The sequence below is a fragment of the Tetrao urogallus genome, assembly GCF_951394365.1.
Source record: "Tetrao urogallus genome assembly, chromosome: 1".
NCBI lineage: Eukaryota > Metazoa > Chordata > Aves > Galliformes > Phasianidae > Tetrao > Tetrao urogallus.
Window position 1 is genome coordinate 90,523,957 of NC_136813.1, and position 18,030 is coordinate 90,541,986.

At 41.1% G+C, this 18,030-nt stretch overlaps 1 protein-coding gene across 1 annotated transcript in view; it reads right to left on the bottom strand.

Annotated features, from left to right (window-relative positions):
• The window catches only part of HUNK (hormonally up-regulated Neu-associated kinase), a gene marked incomplete at both ends in the record, with an annotated part of 54,447 nt that overhangs the window by 18,281 nt on the left and 18,136 nt on the right, over nucleotides 1-18,030 (bottom strand). Inside the window, 4 exons of the mRNA XM_079547670.1 lie at nucleotides 1,450-1,577; nucleotides 3,363-3,498; nucleotides 9,301-9,356; nucleotides 16,784-17,076. Coding sequence (XP_079403796.1) covers nucleotides 1,450-1,577; nucleotides 3,363-3,498; nucleotides 9,301-9,356; nucleotides 16,784-17,076 — 613 coding nt within the window. The remainder of the gene's footprint in view (nucleotides 1-1,449; nucleotides 1,578-3,362; nucleotides 3,499-9,300; nucleotides 9,357-16,783; nucleotides 17,077-18,030) is intronic.

Consider the following 18,030-nt stretch of genomic DNA (forward strand, 5'->3'; position numbering starts at 1 on the left):
CCTGTAAAGTCAGTGAAACCTCCCACGCAAAGATAGCTGTGCTTGAAACAAAACAATGATTGGGAAGGCAGTACATCAGTTCAAAGCTACTGCACAGCCATTAAACAACAGCTGTTTTCTGGTAAAAGCCTCACTGTGGGAGGTCAGTTCAGTAAACTATTTGGCAAACTTGGCAAATCTTTACAACTATATCCAAGTCCCTGAATTCAAGAGTAATAGTAATTTGTTGCAACTGATGCAAAAGATTTGGCTTCTAGATCAGTACAGTGTGAAACAGTCAGTATAATCTTTATTTTAATTTACTCAGCGGGGCTTCTATGTATGGTAGAACATTCAAACAGTGGTTTTGTGCAACTGAATCCTACAGGGGAGTCTCCAGAATGGAAAGAGCAAATACTCCAACCACATAAAATACAAAGCAAGATTGCAGCATCCCATCACTTGTAAACCTACCACTTTATAACACACCAGCAACATTTATTCCTGGCAGAAAACATGTACTTCGTACAGATGCTGAGTGAAAGAGGAACAACATATTCGACTTCATTCACAGATAAACCATGTGAGAAAATCCTTAACTATCTATTTATTCTGCAAGCAGGGAAATCTGTACTTGGAGCATTCATCTTGTGAAACAACTTGTAAGGGCTTTTTCTTATACCCCATGATAGTGATTTGCTGTCATTAGTGTACTGACTGAAAATACACGATCATTCACCCTTTTTCTATGAGCAATCTTTTAATTTCCTTGCAAACAGTCTGCCAGACAAGAACAGAAGCTCTCCATGAACATCAAATTTAGCACACAAAAATAAAGTACAAAGCAAGTTCATTCCAAATGCTGACACAGTCTTGCTATAAGCTGAAAAATGATTCTGTTGCCTAGTGACGTGGCTTTGAAGAAAAGTTAATTTTTCTAATATTAACGCAACAACAAATTTGCATTTTATGAACACACAAAGTTTATCACAGGTCACTGTTCCAAAATAACCTTCTGTGTGTGTGTCATTATTTCATGACACGTGTGAGGTCATTCAAGGCCACCTTACCCAAGCCATTCTATGATTCTATGATCACACAATCCTAATCATGAAAACTCCCAAGAATGTGTTACTCCAAAATAATGTGTTTATATATCCATAACCTATGCTAAAATATTTCAACATGAAAAACTGACCAGCTATTCTCTGAAAGCAATTTCAGTGGCTTTCACAGATTTGTTCCTCTCATATTCAGTACAACTTGGTGTTTCTTCAGCTTATACACCTAAGTTAAAGCAAAAGGAGTTATACTGCAACAACTCCTGCAGATCTGCTCAAGACTAAAATCAAAAAGACCATTTTTCATGATTAGCATACCATGCTGGTAACACAACTTGCAATCCAAAATTCAATGCAATGGTTCCAACCAACTGGATCTGAATAAGTCTGAAAGCACTTTTTTGATTACCTGTGGAGAGTTGGGTGGGAAAAGGGTTCATTTCTTTGTCCACCATTTTCTGGTACAGAGCTCTTAAGCTGAACGGCTCCACAGTAAAAGGTAATGTTCCAGTCAACATTGCGTACATGTTTACCCCACTTAAAGAAAACACAGAAAAAGAAACCAAAATAATCAGGAAGAACAAGGAAATAATTAGGCTTAGACTTTCTGACTGTACGTCATCTTTAATGTCTGACAGTTATTAGGAACTCTTCTGTTGCACACAATGATTGGGCACGAATTTGCAGAGGTTTGCTCATGGAGGGTCACACAACTTGTAGGACATAAGCTGGGACTCACAGAACCAAGCCCAGCTGTTAGGCAAATTCTCAGTCAATTTTGCTTCACAGTTATGTCTCCCATCAGGCTGCTTAAATGCCATGCTTTCAGCAGCCATGTCCCGCTGCTGCCCTGGGTATGACTGCCTATGTCAACAGGAACATCACTGGTCCTGGTTCAGTGCACAAAGGTTTCTGCTGACCCTCATGGCCTCGGGTGCAGCACAAAGATCAGGTGTGAACAATCACATTTTTCAGAGCAGAAAAGTTATTGCTTATTTATACCCAGCAGAGCCAGCGATGAAAAGTGGATTCTTACTCTTTTCCCTCTTAAAAGAGCTTTAAATTCAATTGAGTGGAATTCCTTCCTTTGGGGAATTGGTTTTCCCAGTTTGCTGAATGAATGCATGCGAACAGAAAGAAACCAAACCAGTGTGCTTTTATGAACTATGATCACAGCAACCATTTGTTCAGCTATGAGGAAGGGCAGGGGTTAACCATATTTTTCTTTCTTAGATGAAAAAAAAAAAAAAAGCAGGATATTATTACTGGAGAAGTTTAAATGGTTTACAGGAATGACTGTGCTCTGTTTGCATTCCAGTACCAGTAAGAGCATTCCTCAGGGCTGGTAATCTCACCCTTGATGTGGAGGGATGGCCCACTGCAGGGTAAGAAATGAAGTAGCTGCTTGACAGTTTAGCTGTGGGTCTCCCTGGAGCATGGGCTACAGGATCAGGCTTCCGTAGGGGAAGTTTTCTAGAGTCTTTAGGTATCACAATGCTGACCAATATGAGAGATTAATTAATCCATGTCCTAGTCTCACATATAAACAATGGCCAACCTTTCTTAGCAGGAGCAGCACTTATACAGTACTTTGTATTTTCAGAGCATTTCAAACACTTCAACTTCGGAAACAATGCGATTCCATAATTTTATTTAAATTTATTAATATTTTATTATCCCCAGTTCACTGGTGAGGGAAAACCCTTAGATACTAATAAAAGCTAAAAGTTAGCTGATTTCATCTAATTCTTCTTCAGGACAGGCAGTGGTAACTGACACCATAGCCAACAGGAGGGCAGAAGGTACTGACAGTACCACAAGCAAATGATTCCAGAACATCTTTTCAGCTTCCTCTGTAGCTGTCTATTCTTTTGCCTGAACACTGCTAGGTGCTCAGCATCACAAATATTCTGGCCTTTTCTTCTTCCCTTCTAACTGCTATACTTTCAAAATGATGACTGGAATGGATTTCACAACTTCTGCCAGACTTGACCGTGGATAGTGCACAGAGACTGTGTAAAAGCTTGAGGATCCTTCAGGGAAAACGAAAAAGATGTTCATCATCTTGTGCCAGAAGACACAACACGTGTCTCACTAATGTGTCTCAAAGTCATCGATCAAGTTGGGCTTTACTGCAATCACACCCTGTTCTGCTTTCTATCAATCTACATACGGTTATGCAAAAGCTCTCCTTCAAATCAAGATATTCGTATAAAATAGTTCGAAGAGTCACGCTAATTAAACAGATTTTCTTGCTTATTTCCCATTTGAGCAGCCGGTAACAATAAAAGTAACAAATTATAAACTAGAGAAGTAACTCACATGGACCAAACGTCTATTTTGGGCCCATACTTCTTCCTTGCCAGAAGTTCAGGGGCTGCATATGCTGGGCTCCCACACTGGGTGCTGAATGGATCAGAATAACCCAGGATGCCTGCACAGTTGCTCAGTCCAAAGTCTGTGAAAAGCATAGAGACACAGTTATGAAAGTGACAGATACAGCAAAACTGTAAAACAGCAAAACAGAAAAGGGAAAAGGCACATTTTAACCAAAAGCTATGCAATGAACTGCCTAGGAAAAAATCAGTCACATGAAAAATTGTCTACAATTTGTGCTAAATCAAAAGAGGTTTTGACAAGCAACAGAAAAAGTCTGGAAACATGCATGAATATCAGTTTTATACACAAAGCAACTGTGTTTCACTCAAAATTGGAAGCTCAATTGGAGTTGAGTTTGTGCCATGCCGTACATGATGGCCATGGGGAAGAAACTAACTTTGGGCAGTCAGGGGTTCCGTACTGTGGCGGTGCTTTGCTATGAGGCCAAGTATTGCTTCTCCAACATTTTCCTTTGTTTCATTTAAAGGAGCCATCACATTTAAGGCAGGGAGGTTGTTTTTATAACTACTACACACAGTAAGGGTTGCAGTGTCAGCATTTCAATTCTAAAACAATGCAGGGAGATCTTGGAGCAAGAAGGGGAATGTGTTGATTTGGCTCTCTCCCTTTCTTTCTGTCTTGAATTATGCCATTTCTGGCCCCTGGGTGTATCTGATGTTCTCTGCTGGCAGGAATAGCAAGGGACTGGCAAAAGTTGGCATCATGAACCGATGAGGAGCAAGACATGGTCCCTCAGCACTGAATGAGACTGCAGTTTCACAAGTGCTCTCTGCCAGCCCAAGCCCAGGCTGGCGCCACGGAGGGTGTTCTCCCCATCTCCTTTGTCTACTTCAGCACTGGTATGGCTTCAGGGTGAGCTGTGTTTCAGAAAGGATCTTAAAAATTAAAACACTAAGCAAGAACAGAAATTAGGAGAGAGCAGCTGTGAAAATGGCCTCTGGCTTGTTCAGCAGCAGTGGCAAAAGAGGCCAGGGGCATCATGCAGTCAGGGCATGCATGCCCACCCTGCCCAGTGGCCCACACTTGGCTTGGTAGAAAGCAATTATGAAGTCATGGCATCAGAGATGAAAAGGGAAAGCAGGAGGAGTTGCATAGGGTCTTGAAAGAGGACAAACAACCTGCTGGTGAGGCCCCATCTGGAATATGTTTTGGGCATCTCACTACAGAAAAGACATCAAGGCCTTGGAGTGCGTCCAGAGAAGGGCAGCAAAGCTGTGAGGGGTCTGGAGCACAAGTTTGATGGGGAGCGGCTGAAGGAACTGGGGTTGTTCAGTTTGGAGAAGAAGAGGCTCAGGGGAGACCTCATCACTCTCCACAACCACCTGAAAGTAGTTTATTCTGAGGTGGGGGTCTTCTCCCAGGAAACAGGACGAGAGGGAATGGCCTCAAGTTGCACCAGGAGAGGGTCAGGTTGGATGTTAGGAAAAAACAGTTCTTAGCAGTGGCACAGGCTGCCCAGGAAGTCACTGTCCCTGGAGGTGTTCGAGAGCCGTGTGGATGTGGCACTGAGGGATGTGCACTAGAGCAGTCACAGGCACGGCTTGATGGTTGAACCGGATGATTTTACTGATCATAAAGATTATTTGATTCTATGATATAATAAAGGGGAAGAAGGGTGGCAAACTCACAAGGACGAGGGCAATGTGGGCTGGGAAATCTGCCTCTGCAGCAGGGCAATATATTCATGACTAGAAGACTTAGAATAGTCACAATCAAAGATGTTCACATTTATTAATAGCTTGCTGTTCATGATAGCTGCAACAAAAATACTAGTATCAAGAACACTGACATCTGTTTATCTCCTTTTCTATTCATTCAGTCTTCTTAAAACTTCTCATAATATCAGTATGTTTAAAATGAAAGTGATCTTGCATATAAATTAGGCAGCCCAAAGTAGTAGACCACTGAACCCTGCTCCTATAGAGTTGTGTCTTGCATCCACACATCTCATAAAGCCTTCTGGGTGTGCTACCCACCTGCTTGACTGGGCTGAGAGCATTGCATCTTGTAGACCAAATATGAGAAGTAACTGCTGAGCCCACATCTCCCTCCACTAATCAAGGTCCCTCTCCTTTATCTGCCTGCTTATTTGCATGAGACTTGAAGTAATACCCTGTCCTTTAGTATTCAACTCATGCCAAATATGACAGAAATCAGACAGGAGTCCCTTATGGTATTAAAAGCACCCTGGCAAGGCATTCATGCAAGCCTAGTTCCTTTATGAAATGGGGCTAAAAACAAATAATACTTACAAAACATACACATATAAAAGTGACTGTGTGGGTTAAGGCACTTAAAGAACAGTGTGGACTGGCTGGCTCTCTGAGAGGGAAGTAACTGCAGCACAACCATATTTTAACAGTCACAGAGGCTCAAAGGGTTTTGCTGGAGCGCACTGTAACAGCTGAAGGGAGGATCAAGGCAATTTCCTTGCCTCTGATGGAAAATAACTGTCTCTGGACACTGTTTAAACATCTTTGCTAGATATGTGTTATCCCTGGGGCTTACACAAATACTTCTGAGGAACCACTTAATTAATTTATTTATTAGCTATGGCCTGAGAGAGGTTATGTCAACTGTTAAATACTTTGAAAAACTCCTATAAATAATACCTCTACAAGGTATTAGTTGTGGTCTTTATCCTACTACGACATATCACCTCAAAATTATTTGACTGCAATACAGTGCTTTACAATCAAGTACATAATGTTTATATACCGACCTGGTGCAAACTAGCATCTGCTTGTCGTTATCAATGGAGGTATCCTCCTGTGAAAGTTTGCACTATCCTATTTGCTTAAACTACAAACATCTCATTGACTTGTGCTCGTTCATTAAAACTCAGCTGGTGTACTTTTTTTTTTTTTTCTCATGTCTGTTGGAATTAAAAATGTGTGCAAACACATGCAGACTGGGGACAGGGATTTCATTGCAAAATAAATGGGAATATTGCTATGAATGCCATAGCAGCGCATTACAATCACCGGCTGATTTGCATTAAGGATGCACTTTTAATCTCAATAAGAATGGAATTACCACTAGCACTGATAACTTTACTGCTACCCCTGTTCTGTCTTGGGCTTCTTTCAATAAGCCTAGCTAATTACAGATTTCAGATCAAAGGCCACACTTGGTTTTCCAGCGTAAATATTATGACATGGAAGCACCACCACCCCCACTCTCCATGCTATCGAAGTATCGCATTACACTACTTCTCAACGCCTCCAGGAAATCAACATTACAACATTAAGCTATGGGTACACGGCTATCTCTGAAGCTGTGACAGTTGGGATATCAAAGAAACTATTTAATAGCACAAGCCTTAGTACAAAGTGAGAGCTCATGGACAAGTTTGACCCCTGTGTACGCCAGCAGCGCTCCAGAGACCTCAGCAGAGCTACATATAGGCAAGATCCTTTTGGTGCTGCAGGTCCTTGAGCAGACAGCCAAGGGCTTCACAAGCTCTGTGAGTGACCTTTCATGGCATCTTTATCAGACACCTGCCACCACTGGCTGGTAGATAAAGAGAAGTGAATTACTTCCAGCATTTCCACTCCCAATGTTCTCAGACTTGAGACTTACCCAGACAGCTAAGAATAAGTCCACTTAGCACAGCAAATGGAATTTTTCTAATAATACTATCTAAGAATATATTCTAACTAAAAAAGTGTCATTAAGCAGCTGGATGAAGAAAGGACTCAAAGGATTCAGTTCTCACTGAAATGCATGAACAAGTAGGAACTTTCAATGTCACTTTACATTACATTTTTCATCTTCCATTTTTAGATGCTAGAGCGTCTGCTGCTACACCAGACATGGAGAGTAAACTCCTACCCCAAAGCAGTTAATGTGCGATGCTTTGTATCTCAGTGTCTTTCCTTGAAAGCATGAAAAGCAGCATATAATCCCTCAAAACACTCTTTGCTAGTGCTGAACTTTCCTGGGCTACACTACATGACAATGAAACCGATTCATCGTGTTTCTAGGAAGACACTACATACTTTACTAGAAGAGGAATGATCTGAGTGAGGGAACAAGCATGGAGGACAGTGAGAAGAAAATGAACAGGTATATTCCACCAGCTCCAGACAGGTGCTGAAACATTTCCGTTGAGTGTGTTGCACAGAAGCAGGACGTGGGACATTCAGTTTGTACCAGAAAACAAATCCTAACTGTCTGGGGCTGTTTAATCAAGTTAGTGGCTTTTCTGGAATATTAGATCAGAGATTTTCCTTTGGGAATGGGAGGAGAGGAAACAACGGACTTCAGCTGACTGTTGATAAAATGCAAGTGTTTGAGATGACTGATTTGCAATCTGTTTTTGCTTACAATTAAATTATTACTAATAAGGTAACCTTTATTTTTCAATAACATACCCAGCTGGACAGTGGGATGTAATTGCTTTGTTTTAAAATACATACCGTGTACAATCTGCTTAAAAACATCAGGCTGCAGACCTGAAGACAATTTATCTCAATGCTAGCTGGGCTACAGATCTGTCTCTTTCTCTATGCATCCCACACCACCCACTGTGAGGAGACCTTTCTATGCAACTGAAGCAACTTAAACTGCAGAAACAGCTCTGAAGTTCTTTTTTGGCATGTAAGTTTAAATTGAACACATATCATCTGATTAGATTTGGTTTTGGATGTCAAGTTCACATAGCATTGTGTAATCAAACACTCAATAACAGGAAAGTTATAGAAATTCTTTAAATCTATCAGATGTTCATACAGCACTGCTGCAAACCATCTGGTCTCACTTATCCGCTAAATCAAGATAATGGGTGGTATCCATCATTACTGATGAATGATTCATGGTAACATATCAGTATCCTCTTGACCCGTAACTGACGTAATGCAGCATTCTCTTTTGCTATTATTTTTCCAGAGACATTTGATTCACTACAGAGTACCAACTAAAAGTTGTGGTAATTCTTCTAGAGACTGAATTCCCTAAGTAATTTTTAAGAATTTCAAATTTAATTAACCATTCTCTTCTTGTTTGTTTGGAGACGTATGTGCTTCATATATTACAGTGACTGTCCATTTGACCTCAATGTTAAGTGTTTTTCATTCCTTTTCAGATGATGAAACCTTTTGAAGAAAGGCAGGCAAGCGTTTTAAGTCTGCAACCACAGACACTGCTGTTGGCAAAAGTGGAGGCAAGGAAATAAATATAAATGTTTATTATTTTTTTTTAAAAGGGCATATTTTCTTTGCAGTGCACACATTAGCGTTAATGGGAGTTATGCAAAGGCAGTGAGAAAGTACACCCACAGATGATTAATCTAAAATGTCTGCTCGACTTGAATGAATCAAGCACTGCATACAACTGATTCCTGAATACAACAAAGTCTCTATTTTTTAATTAATCTTTTTATTTTTTAAACAGCCATCTAAAATAATTTCTTTTTGGGTTCCGGAATAAAATTTAAAGAATATAAATAGAGGACCAAATTTTGCCAGCTGCTAAAAATGTGTATGACTCCCACTGACTTCAGCGGAAGCATATGCATATGGGGGCAGAATCCATCCCTCAGTAAATACGAAATTATAAAGATAATAAAATAAATGACTTCTGTGGTGCTAGTTCTCTAATTCTTTCAAGGTTCCTAATTTAAATAGGAAAGTCACTTGTTAGAAGATGAAGGATTGTGCCCGTACCCAGTTAAAGCTGAAATAACTGGAACATTTTTTCACAAGAAGCTGTCAGGAACAGCTTGATTGCTATCTATACTCTCCCAGCTCCTCTCTGCAGCAACATTAGCAGTTGTCACATGGAGGGTTATGAAGACTCAAGAATTCTCTTTATAAAATTACCAATTTTAAATACTGGAATTGCCAAACTAGGTTCATACCAATGAGCTTGATATTGTTGTCTTCATCTAGCAACAGATTTTCTATCTTCAAGTCTCTGAAAGAAATAAAATATTTTGAGTGAGGCTCTGAAATAATGAAGCAATTTCCCATCACATTCATCAGTTTCTTTACAAGATGCAAATATAATAACGGGTATTATGAAACCAGCACACACAGTTCCACGTTCAAAGCAGAAAGCTCCATGCATTGTATTCTCTCCATAATTACCAGTGCCTTCACACAGGGGTTCACCCCAATTCTTCATGCACAAAATGAATTTACAAACATTTGTCAGTATCACCTAATCAGATTCTTAGGATTTCTTATCCAAGTCTGCAGAAACCTTGTACAAGGAAATCTTTCAAAACTGTTTTTCAGTTGCAGGTTATCTTCTCATTACTTCTGATAATCAAAGCTTCTTCAATAAGCTATCTTCTGCAGATACCTGAGGCGCCAAATGGCTCTTCTCTGCTACTGCCTACAATGCTGGGGGCCAGAGCCAGCCTTTTGGGAGGGAGGAGAAACAGAACCAGTCCTCTTCTACATGGTCACTGAATGTCCTGCTGACATGCAAAATGAAGTAAGCGTTCACAAGTGCACGTGCTCTTCGTCATTTGCGAATGTGACTGCATTTTCCTAAATCACATTCTATGTTTAAAAAAAAAAAATCCCAGAGATGATTCCTCACCCTACCCTTCCTTACCCCAGCCCCCAAACACAACCCCAAACCCCAAACTGCTTACATACAGTATAAAAGTTAATTATAACACGAGAAATCACTCCATGACTTCTAGCAGTTGGTTGTGTTTTTATTACAAGAATTTTTCTGCAATCCAGACACAAAATATTTCTAACTATTAGCATGCTGGGAGATCAATAGCTCAGACTGGCAGTGATACTTCTCCCAGTATGGTTTGGAAAAAAAACTAGATAATAAAGACATCAGCTATGATTATGGGAAAGCAGTGACATCCATGGTATTTTGCCTCTGTACAGCAAAGGGAGTAATGAGGAATACTGCAGATGAAGATAAAATGCTTAATAAAGTAAGACAGGTAAACCAACCAAACCAAACAAAGTGTAAAGAAAGAAAACTAGCTGTGACCAATTCCAGGCCTTTTTAAAAAATGTTTCTCTCCACTTCAATTTATGCCCATGCTATGTTTCAAATAAAACCGTGTAGGAAAAGTAGTTGTATGTAGGATGACACTCACTTTATCAATACAGTCACAAAGATCTCCCAACAGATGTTTCCATACCTACTTAGCCCTTCTTGCAGATTCTCCTTAGTTCACGCACAAAAAGAAACTGGACAAATAATACATATACCTATCAGAAATTTTTTTTTGTGAATTTCAGCTATTCGGTGGCATTCTTCTCTTTGCAGGAAACTTCATACAACACAACATGCTACAGATCCACCTCTCTGCCTCCTCCAAAGGGAGCTTCTGTTGAATGGCAGCCACCATGCACCAAGCAACTGCTTGGTACAAGACTGATATGTCCAGATCAACCCACTTCTGCTTCCCCCCACTGCCAAAAAAGGGTTTATTTCTTCACGTGTCATGCCTTTATTATTTGCAGATGGAGATTTTTCCACAGACAGTGTGATTAGCCTCTAGAAAGATATCGGGGCCGGGTATTTAACGGGGGAGAGTGCCAAAAAAAACAGCATGGGAAAGAAAAAAAGACTTGAAAAATCAATAGAGGTAAATGGGGTTTCAAGTCATACGCTGAAATACTCAGCGCAATCACTCAAAGCAAGAAGCATGGAGATTTGGAAGTTCTGAGTACCTTAAACATCAGCAAAGAAAAGGTAAGCTTTTAAAACTAAAGGAAAGAGGATGGAAAGACGAAAACTATAAGTTGAGGTGAGAAGAAATGCAATTAGAATAACAAATAAACAACAGAAGAGCTAAAAAACAAAGGCAAGATATTTAAAAATATTCAATGTTAAAAGCAAGGATAAATATTAAGGGGGAATCTTAGAGCTACCCGAGAAAAATAAGAGCCTCAGTATAGTCAGCAATCAGACCTGGTTAATTAAAGCCATTCAGCCACGTCTGTTCTCAGCAGACTTGCCAGTAAGTGGTAGCTGATCTAACAGTTCACATGTACTGCATTTTTGTCAGTCCATATCAACACAAAAGCCCTCCTTCTTGTGTGATGCTGAAAACTACAACAGTGTATTTTCACTGCTTGGTACAGACTAATGAGATGATTCCATGTTAACCAGACTCAGCAAGACAAAGCCAGTACAAAACCAGACCAAGAAAAGCTGGACTAGACCATAGTTGGAGATCCACTGCAGCTATGGACACAGACTTTCCAGGGGGCATGAAGCCCACACGAAGTACCATGAAGCAGCCCGATCCCTCTGAGCAGTCACTCCACCAGCAGTGCACACATAAGACCAGTGCTGATATTCAGCAAGAACCTGGCACCCATAGCCAGGGCTGCAGAACTACAAATAGAGCCTACTGGTCTGGACAAGGACAAGGCCGGTTGGAATGGAGGGGTTATTCTGTGACTGCTTTAAGTGACTTTAACAATACACCAAATTACCTGCTATTTCGTTTTGACAAAAAGTGTAGTTGTACAATCTGGTTTTATATCTGTTTTAAGGTCACCTTGTAGAGACATGACAGATTTTTGCTCCAATTCCTAAATGCTTTGTTATGTGAGTTCTGTCTGGTTCCAAGCACACGGACAGAGTCGGTTTTGGTTTATCATCATTACTATTGTCATCATTGTACTTACCTGACTTACCTGAGTCACTACTTGGTTTGAATATTTACATTAACTTACTGCAATGGGAAAAACAGCACCACTGCACTCAAAAGTTAGGGAACACTGAATTTTATGCACAATATTACAATCAGTTTGACAAACAAAAAAAGCAAACATTCCAGCATATTTATTCTGGGGTTTCATTTTTTCTTTTTTGCTTGTATTTAATGGCTGTATACTGCAAGGCAGAATACAAGCTACTTGCTGTGACTCATGTAACACTTGAAGTCCTTCTTGGAAGTCAATGGGAAGTCCCAGAGCAATTAAGTACTACACATACACACAGGTCCCTGCAGGTCCCCATAATTTTGCGCATGCCTTGCACTTTTCAACAGGTTTGTGGAGTTGGACACAGCTGCTTTGTGACTGGGAGGGCCATGCAGCTGTGCAAGTAGCACAGTAGGTAGAATCAAGATGGGGAGAAAACACAAAGTTGCTAGAGACCTTCAGTCTCCTTGAGAGTGGGACATGCTCCATAGGACAGTCTGTTTGGGATTGGAGTTTCTTCTTTTGTTCGTAGAACTGATTTTTCCCTGGCTCTGCATAAAGCTTCACAGACCACTTTGGAAATCCTTACTCAAGCCAGCAGCTCCACTAAGCAACACAAGCCTGCTGCATCAAGCAAGCTATCTCAGATTCGTACCACATAAAATCACATCTCAACTACCACGCTCACTTTGTAGCCCCACGAAAGAGCTGGAAAGGGTGTAGAGACGGGTTCACCATCATCTTATCAGACACTTCAAAGACACTGCTTTGTTATCAAAGTGTTATTTCCTCCTTTTTGCTTCTATCAGTCACAAAGTCCCTGAGTTCAATGCAGCGGCATCTGTACATGCGGATTTCAGTCCATTGTTTTTACTAACACAATGTTTAGTTTGTTTACAGCAGAGCAATCCAAGAGAGAATGCCCAAAGGTAGTTTTGAAATGTGACATAAAATAGAAAGACAAACCAGCTTTGCACTTCAAAAGGAGACTTTGTTCTGTAGTGCTGTCACAAACACTGCATCAGCAAGCAGACTACTGGCACTTAAAATTAATAAGAGGGAAGTTACCAAAGCCAACATGTCAAAGCAGCGGGTACCAAGGCAGGACTCCTGCAACACCCTGAGCAACTCATCATGACCTCACCTTACTCTTCCAGGTGTGCCAGGGAAAGGACAGGAGACTATGGAATAATATAAAAACTCCGCTCAAAGCCTCAGGTATATTCTTCTGTCTTTCAGACTCCTCTTCTGCTTTTAATTACAAAATGGCAGGAAGGTATGAATATACTGCCACAGAGACTGGAGAAGGGAGAACACAGAAAGCTACCTTCACTACCAATACATCATTAAATTCTTTTCTTTGACATCCTGACAGTAATTGCACTGAATGGGATTGAATTTTGTTAAAATGACTTTTAAAGGGTTGTTGAGAATTTCCTGTGGGATGCAGTTGCAAGCACCAAGGCTTTCACTTCATTTTCTCTGTTGCCCTTACTCTCCCAAGGGGCTTATTGTTCATCCTGCCTTTTGACAGCATGAAGGCCTGTGTAAACACCCTTTGAAAAGAGAATGCTTCACCAGATACTGCCATTTGGCTTTGTTTTCCTCTGTCAGAGGGAAAGATAAATATTCCTACCTGATTCACAGCTAAGCTTGTTGCAAGCGTATTTTTAGCAGCCAACCAACTCGGCTGATAAAAGGAATGAAACACAAACAATTATGTGAAATTATATTTAGAAGAGCAGCATTTTCTTTTTCAGGAAAGCAGTCAAAGAGTTCTGAAAACTGGACCCAGCAAAGAGACCGTTCCTGCACTGGGGAGCTTGCAGGTCTTGTACACCATAGGAAAAGAAATACTTATTTAAAACAGAGTCAAACTCATGTGTGGGTTTTTTGCCCTCTCTAAATAAAATGAGATTTCTTGATGTTTTTTCAGACTGCTTGCATGTCCTACTGCTTCCTAAAAGAAGCACTGCTTTTGAGCTCTGGGTCCCAACTCTTTTCCAAAGATCCGTGTGCTTTTCTGTCATGCCAAGTCTTGATTGAAAATCATGAAGCTACCTGAGCAATATCCATCAAATAACGTATTCCAGTTTCATACAACTTATTTTCAGCTTCGTTTCACCCTGAATTACAGAAGGCAGCAAGCGATCTAGATTATTCCCTGCATAACGCAGACAAAATGCTGGTGACTTTTGTAATCAGTGGTTCAGTGAATACTTTTCAATGCTCTACCCAAATCGGTGTGAATGATGCAAGTATTTTGAGAGAGGCAAACAGCACACCACTTTCCGGCCTACAGCGCCGTGTTTTGTTTCACACACAGCGACTGCAAACGCCCACAGATCACCACCACCACCTCAATGAAAGCGCCGTTATTTTTACCTGCTTTAAAAATAACAATAATAACAACAACAGAACACTGTCATTTCATCCAGGGTGAGCATGAATCAGCCTTCTGCACTATTTTTTCCCCCCTCTTCAGCTGAGTAGTCTGTTTTTAGAGCTGCCGCAGTCAATAGCCCAAGAAACTGAAGGATAGCTCTAGCGGTGACTACCAGTCTTTCTCCCATCTCTCTGCATGCAAAAGAGAGAGAAGAAGTCTGGATTGGGCTGCCCGTGTTTTTTGTGTCCCCATGCTGCCCTACGTACCTTGTTAACAGCACACCTGAAGATGCTGAACAACTAAACTAGAGAAAATGTTTTAACAGTAAAAACAGAATTGGGTCTGCTAGTTATCTGGACAAATAACATGGATCTGAATCTTCTCTGATCAAGAGGGGAACCAGTCCTGCCAGCCCCCCATAAGCGCACTGGACATCATGCCAGCAAGAAGAGGTCAAATTTTCCAGTGAGAGGTTCTGCTGCTAGCAGCTCAGCATCCTCATCTCTTCCTGACAGCATTTTCTCTGCCCATCTCAGAAATGTTGACCTTTCTCCTTCTTCCTGACCCCCTTTCCATATGTATGGGATACAAATCGATCCCCTAAAGCAATAAGTAGATTTTCTCCTTTCCAATGCCCCAAACTGCAGGGTTAATAATTTAAAAAGGTCAGCAGTTCAACTGCTGATAGAGAACCTACAGACTAAACCTGGCTGCTGCTCAAATATTTGTATTACAGTGGTACCAGAAGTTTAGCTTGAGATAAGACCTCAGTGCACCCAAGGTTATCTGTCCTCGTGGCACCAATCCTAAAGGATCACAGGGAACAAGCAGAGAGACCTCAAGACCAAAAAAAGCAGCTTTAGGGCCAGATGGGCACAACTGGGGGGCTATTGCCTGCACAGCAGCCCTGTGGACTGGTGCCTATGACAGCTCCCATCTTCTACAGTGTAAGCACGGTTTAGGAGACTCAGATGCAGATCTGCAGAAGTATCCAGGTGCCTGGCTCCTGATACTGAGAGGATGGGGCCTACATGACTTGCTTGGTGTCACATGGCAAAGTCCGTGGGAGTTCAGACTTAACTCCAGTTGGCCCAAATTTAGAAAATGTGGTCTCTTTCTTAGACAGCTCCCTATAAATACACCTAAGAACAGAATAAGAGACATACTGGGTCAGACCAAAGGTACACTCAGCCCACCATCCTCCTGTCTCCATAGCAGCCAAGAGCACGGAATTGGAGAAGGAAACAGGGACAGGCAGTCATGTGTGATATCTCCACCTGCACTCTCTCATCCTCTACCAGGTGCTGCTCATGGACTTTAGACAGAGATATGGTATGGCTATACTTTATTCTGTAACCCTCAGAAGACTTCTGCATGATTAACTTGTCCTAATTCTCCCTGAGCTCAGGTGAACTTTTAACTACAGCATCTTTCTGCAAAGAGGTCCACATCCTGCTTATACACTGATTAAAAGAAGGTCCTAAAGAAAGAAATACATCACAGAGCATCAGCTCTGGGTTTCTCCTGAGAAGATACTGTGAGATGAACTGAACAGCCACAAACTCTGCATTGTACTCCTCTTTCTTCAGTCTTGTGAAGTCCCATTGGGGTAATAAGATTAGTGGAAAGAGCAAACAAAAGACAAATGAGGGACTTCTGTGGTCCCATCTCAACCAATCCCTAAGCTTCAGATTAGATATTAGGAGAAATTTCTTCTCAGCAAGAGCAGTGCTGCAGTGGCACAGGCTGCCCAGGGAGGTGGTGCAGTCACCGTCCCTGAGGTGTTCAGGAGCCGTGTGGATGTGGCACTGAGGGACGTGGGCAGTGCGCGTGGGGGGAGGTGGGCTGGTGGTTGGACTGAGTGATCTTAGAGGTCTTTTCCAGCCTTAATGATTCTATGGTTCATCCCATCTGTGTCATTGATTGATATTGGGCAAATGGGTTCATCTCCCTGCACTGCTGCATTTCCACCTGCCAAACAGCAGAGACAACGCCCTCAAAGGAACAGCACAGCTGCTCATTAGGTAACAGCGGTACAAAGCTTCAAAAGCAAAACAGTACTACAGGAGTATGGGCCTATGCTTAAGGACATGGAGTTGGTGCATCTCCTCTGTGCTCACCTAAAGTTAAACTTTCAGGCAAGTGCTTTCTGGAGATACCTTTATTGTCTAAAATTTGAACATCTAAACAGTATTATAAAGATGAGCCAAAACGCTGGCTGGAATACATTTTGAAAAGGAAGTCACCTTGCTACATAAACACATGCATAGACACTGCTTCTGGGATACATTTGTTCCAGAGAGGGTTTTTAAGATTACCTGTGAACTACACCTGCCCGATGAAGATGTTCTACTGCCAGAATGAGCTGCCTGATGTATTTGCGTGCTTCGTGCTCTTCAAGTCTCTTTTTCTCATAGATCTTGTGCATCAGGTTGCCACCAGGACACAGCTCCATGACAAGGTAGTAGCTGTTTTCAGTTTCCAGAATATCCAGCAGCTGGGCAATGTTTGGGTGGCGGATCATCTGCTGGATCTGCCCTTCCCGCCGTAGATTCTTGGTGACATAAGTGTCCTTTTTGGCTCTTTTCTTGTCAATTACTTTCACTGCCACCTAGTGAAAAATGGAGGAGAGGGGATTGTTAGCAATCATAATTGATTTGTGATAATCGATAAGTGATTTATTGCTTTAACCTTGCACAAACAATCTCAAAAATAAAAATAAATAAATAAAACTACGCCATTTTCAACTGATACACCATTGTTTAAGGCACAGCTACCCAGGTCAGAGAAACAGCTGCTTTTGCAAGCCCAGCCTGACAATTTAGCTCTTTATCCCCTTGAGCGATGACAGATAAAAGTTATTGCGAGGAAATCAGTAACAAAGGGCAGGCAACAATGTCATTAACCATTTTCAAATACTCAGCACACACAATGCTGGACATTTAATGTCATCTACTTTCTGAGAGAGTCTCCAAGTTGATATTTACAAGATGTGTCATATTTGGCTTTTCCCCACATAGGGCATACGACTTGAGATTCTATGTTTCCATGACAAGTTTCTTAAACTATAGCCAAGTGTTAGCTCTTACATGACTGAAAAGAAAAAAGAAAAGAAAAAGTACCACTAAAAACAAAGTTATTTTGGTACCAATCTCCTGGCACTTTTTTTTTTTTTTTCTCTCCACTTTCTTTTAAAGCAGCCTTGAGAAACAATCTCCTCATTACCTCTATAACTGAGCAACTTTGCAAAACCCTAAAAGGTAAAACTTTGTTTTTAAATGTAACACTATATAGTGCTGTCCATGTCAGCCAAAGCTCATCATGAAAGCATGTAACAGAAGAGAGGGGACTTTACATCATTGCATTTGCTATCCCCTATCCAAGTGTTTTCATTCTTACTGCTGGTGCAGAACACCACACGAGAACAAAAGGAGGAGGCTGGCTATGCTACAGCATGCTTAAAGAACCTGATTCCTTTTACTGTTTTAACAGAGGTACTAAACTATTTCAATAAAAGTATCTGCTTTGATCTGCTTCAAATTTGTAGATATCTATTTATTGAGAT